Below are 5000 nucleotides of genomic sequence, written 5' to 3'. Positions count from 1 at the left end.
CCTCAGTGTGTCTGATATGAGATTTATGACAAAAAGGAAATGGAATAAAGCGATGGTTATGAATTAAATAATCCTACTCCATTCCAATTCAGCTACTATGTTGAATTTTAAAGGAGAGAATTTACATCGATGAGCTCAAATGAACACTTTTGCCCGTCTCCACTATAACCTTTCTTGCAGGTGCAATGATATGAACCCTCGGTATTGGTACAGACTGCTTTAGTGCTACGGGTCTGTTTTCCCGATGAACACTCATTGACATCTAGAAAAATTATTCAGGGCCTCAGTTTTAATTTTTGTTATCGTGTGACAGCAAATAACGTGAACATTGCCGCCATCAATGGTGTCCATATTGGCAGTGATGTAACTGGAAGATTATTATTTTCCACACGATTTTTTCTTTATCATTACAATTGTATTGATCACCAGCATATCCCGATTTGCATGTACACATATACGATCCGCATGTGTTCTAATCTACGCACTGCATCCTTGCTGAAGTTACTCATTGGTCTATATAACAACGAAAGACTTTGGTAAAAGGTGTAAATAATATAATTTGTTCAGATTTTTTGTTGCCTTAGGGACGGTTCATTTTTTATGGGATGTGGGGGAGAGTCATTTAGAAATTGTATGCCCCCCCCCCCCCCCCCGCCACCCGAACTTTTCTTGCATGGCCCCCTCATTAGGCACTACTTTGTGATTAGGGTAAACTTTTTGTTCCGGTCATATTTCGACTTTAATATATCCAATTCACACCAAAGCTAACCCATATTTGTGAAACTATTTTGTCAAACACGGTTAAAATTGATTTTTTTTTCCTGGAAGTTGCTTAAACTGATGTTTCTTGCACATGTATAGCACAATGAAAACACAAATCCATGCTCCCATTTAACCCTCTTCTGAAATGTTGTTGTTACTATTCTGTTAAACCTGGGGCATTAATAATATGACTGAATGCGATCCTAATTCAGAAGTTGCTAAACCACAATTCATGAATATATAAATAAAAAAACCTGTTACTCTTAAAAGCTTTATAATTTTTTTTGTCATGTAAACTTTGCTGAGAATTATTTTAGAACTGATTTAGCATATAGTGCTATGTTTATATTTCGTGAATAAACCAGAAGAATTTTTCATCAATTGAAAACCTTTTCCACCCTAGTTTTATTCTGCCCAACCCTCCCCCCCACCCTTCCTTCATTTTTTTTTTGCCCTGGACCCCTTTTCAAGCTATTTTTTTTTGCATGCTCTCCCCCCATCCCATGAAAAATGAACCGTCCCTTATAGCATTATACCTTGTTCGCATTGATCAGATGTAAATCCAGGAAGACATACACAACGATATCCTTTGTCTGTGTAGCCGGATTGGCAAACACCTCCGTTTTGACAATGGTCTGTGTCACAAGCGCTCTAGAAACAAAGAAACTGGGTGTCAGTATTGGTCAAGAAGAAAATCAGTTATGTTTGATTTTGCCAAGGTGGACAAGGGAGGAGGAGGAGGAGGAGGAGGAGGAGGAGGAGGAGGAGGAGATAAAGAAGGACAGGAACAGGTAAACGGAAAAGAAAAAAACAGAGAAAGATTAATTTTTGATACGTTTAAATTGTATTTGTAGAATTTCAACCAGGGTGCATCAGAAAAGTTGAACTCGACATAGATGGATTACGATTAATTTAATGGCTTGTGACCTCACGCCAGAATTAACAAAGATCGCGAATAGGCAAGACAGAAATCGCAAAGTTGGTTCGAACTGAAATAGAACAAGTGGAACAGAATACAATCAATCTATTTCAAACTAACAAGTTTTAAACAACTGAAGAATTTCGGCACCAAAACTAATAACTCGGTGGTAGGCGTAAACGTGCCGTAAAGCCTAACCGTACAGGTAACTTGAATACAAACTAACAATAATAAATTAACATGAAAGAACTGATCCGCACGGAGTCCTTACGAATAGAGAAGATCGTGGCTTAACCTCACGCTAACAGGTTAAACACTAACACTATAACATAATGACAAGTTTACTACTATAAACAAAGTAGCTGGACATGCAATCCAGAAGAAAAACTCGAGCTTAGCAACGTTGGAAACAAAAGAATTAAAATTGATATAATCTGCCTAGTAACAACTGGAAACGAAAAGAAATTGACTTACGTTGGGTCTGCACCGGCTAGATAGATGGATAGACCTTAAAGATGAACTAAGATTTGACCTTGTGATATTCGTCACTGTACCGAAAAGTGTTCGAGAGAAAAACTAATGCTGGGGCTGGATAAGCGGTGACTCATATCAGAGCGGAACCTTTTCGATAACTGAAGACCGAGGAGGGAATTTCCGGGAAAAACCCAAATCGATTGCGTGCAGAACTTCTCTGTAAAACCTTATGATGGCCCAATAACATAATTATTTGCTAATGGCGTTTATCAGCCGCTGCGCGCTAAACATACATATTTTTTAATAATTGCAATCACGTTTCGAACCTAACATAAATTTGTCTCTTACATCTGCTCCATGGTAGAGGAAACTATCGTTGTCCTCGAGCTCTGCACCATGTTTTCTGTGTGTGGCGTTGTTCAACTCACATTTTTGTGCTTCGATTTCAAAATTGACACTGACGCAATTGGGTTCTTTGTAACACAGCCACTTACAATAATCCATATCCTGGACGTCTTCAGTCTTTATGGTGTGGTTTACAAGGCGTTTGTTGGCAACAAAAAAAAAGTGAGGGAAGACCAGTTGACGACAATCACCTGCAAAATGGAAATTATGATTGTTCTTTTCCCTTGATGCTGTTCCTTCATTTTAATAATACGCTTTCAGAATCACAGGTAGTGTTTGGGAACTTAATTAGGGTGTTTTTCCCTTGAATATAATCAAGGAATTCATGAGGTCACAGGCCACAGATCATAGGTCATTGTTTACCAATAAAGAAAGTACCCTAAACATTCACAAAAGCTAACCTTAGGCCTAATTAGGCCTAAACAAAAGTTTTTAGGCCTAAGGTTAGCTTTTATGAATGTTTAGGATAGTACTTACGGTGGCCCATAGGGACAAAACACTTCCCAGAATCCAAAACACTTCCCAGAATCTAAAACACTTCCCAGAATACCAAAACACTTCCCAGAATCCAAAAACACTTCCTAGAATCCAAAACACTTCCCAGAATCCGAAACACTTCCCAGAATCCAAAACACATCCCAGAATCCAAAACACATCCCAAAATCTAAACCGCATTCCAGAATCTAAGACACTTCCGACACTACAAAACAACTACCAGACGAATAGGTGAGCCCTGGTTACCTGACAAGCTGTCGACCATGCTAGTTGAACAGCAATATACGAGAAAGAGAGAACATCACTATGAAGTTCCCTGCTGTGATATTATTACTGCTTCAGATTATAGCTCATAGTGTATGATTACCAGACTGTACTTGTGTGGAAACATTCAATTCCGTCGAGGAATGTGTAGCTGCCTACTGGAGGAAAGGGTATCGATATGCGGCCATCTTAATCTTCCTTTCGGTTTATCATGGCATTCACTGGACCCTGAGACAACTGAAATACTTTATAAACCACAAGCCAGGTTTGCGGAGAAGGGGGAATCAATCATCAATTGCCGACGTTCGCCGAGCAATAACTTGGAACTTAACGGTTCAGGCAGTTGCCTTGGTTATCGATCCATGACACGAAGGCTACAGCATGACTACCATCTCTCGGTTGGAAAACACGTCAGAACACTTTTACAGAATATTGATCCTTACGGTGTTAATCAAAGAAGACGTAGAAGACTTGAACGAAGGTGCTATAGAAACCCAGGACCCAACGGGGCGTGGCACATTGACGGATATGGCCGTGAGCTAGCTCCTTATGGATTTCATATAAGTGGTTCCATTGATGGCTATTCCAGAAGGATTATGTTTCTGCAGGTTGCAGCTATCAATCATGATCCTGGGGTCATTGCATATTATTACTTACGCTGTGTAAAGCAGATACAAGGATGTCCAAGACTAGTTCAAACTGACTGTGGGACCGAAAATGTGGTAGTTGCTGCAATACAGGGAGTTTTTTGCATTAATGCTTCTCGTCCTTTTGATGGTCCCAACAGCCATCGATACGGCAGCTCACCGTCCAACCAACGCATCGAAGCATGGTGGTCGTATTACAGAAAACAAAACAGCGGCTGGTGGATTGATTCCCCCTTCTCCGCAAACCTAGCTTGTGGTTTATAAAGTATTTCAGTTGTCTCAGGATCCAGTGAATGCCATGATAAACCGAAAGGAAGATTAAGATGGCCGCATATCGATACCCTTTCCTCCAGTAGGCAGCTATACATTCCTCGACGGAATTGGATGTTTCCACACAAGTACAGTCTGGTAATCCTACACTATGAGCTATAATCTGAAGCAGTAATAATATCACAGCAGGGAACTTCATAGTGATGTTCTCTCTTTCTCGTATATTGCTGTTCAACGAGCATGGTCGACAGCTTATCGGGTAACCAGGCCTCACCTATTCGTCTGGTAGTTGTTTTGTAGTGTCGGAAGTGTTTTAGATTCTGGGATGAGGTTTGGATTCTGGGATGTGTTTTGGATTCTAGGAAGTGTTTTGGATTCTGGGAAGTGTTTCGGATTCTGGAAAGTGTTTCGGATTCTAGGAAGTGTTTTGGATTCTGGGAAGTGTTTTGTCCCTATTGCCCACCGTAAGTACTTTCTGTATTGGTAAAAAATGACCTGTGACCTATTATCTGTACAAAATACCAGCCAATACAAATCTTTTAAGGCTCCATGGTGCATAATCCTACTCAGTACCTGTAGACTGTTCAAGTGACATGGACCTTTCGGGCGCCGATTGTGGAGGTGCGAGAAAACGAAAAGTACATTTTAAAAAAGAAACTTTGTGCAAATTAGTGGCTCGCACCGAAAATATAAAATTAAAACATAGTTCTGTTGAAGATACTGTTTGGGATTAAAAAGTCTTAAAGTGCCCCTGTGACCAAAAA

At 40.0% G+C, this 5000-nt stretch overlaps 1 protein-coding gene across 7 annotated transcripts in view; it reads right to left on the bottom strand.

Annotated features, from left to right (window-relative positions):
• The window catches only part of LOC138013388 (fibropellin-1-like), a 112947-nt gene that overhangs the window by 30712 nt on the left and 77235 nt on the right, over window positions 1–5000 (bottom strand). For 3 of the 7 annotated variants that reach the window (XM_068860455.1, XM_068860458.1, XM_068860460.1), the window contains 2 exons: window positions 2504–2751; window positions 1299–1413 (listed from right to left, as the gene is read on the bottom strand). The exons of the other annotated variants lie outside the window; for them this stretch is intronic. In XM_068860455.1, the coding sequence (XP_068716556.1) occupies window positions 1299–1413; window positions 2504–2751 (363 nt within the window). The remainder of the gene's footprint in view (window positions 1–1298; window positions 1414–2503; window positions 2752–5000) is intronic. 7 annotated transcript variants of the gene reach the window in all.

The sequence above is a fragment of the Montipora foliosa genome, chromosome 8 (genome assembly GCF_036669935.1).
Source record: "Montipora foliosa isolate CH-2021 chromosome 8, ASM3666993v2, whole genome shotgun sequence".
NCBI lineage: Eukaryota > Metazoa > Cnidaria > Anthozoa > Scleractinia > Acroporidae > Montipora > Montipora foliosa.
This window is presented reverse-complemented; position numbering and strand designations above follow the sequence as displayed.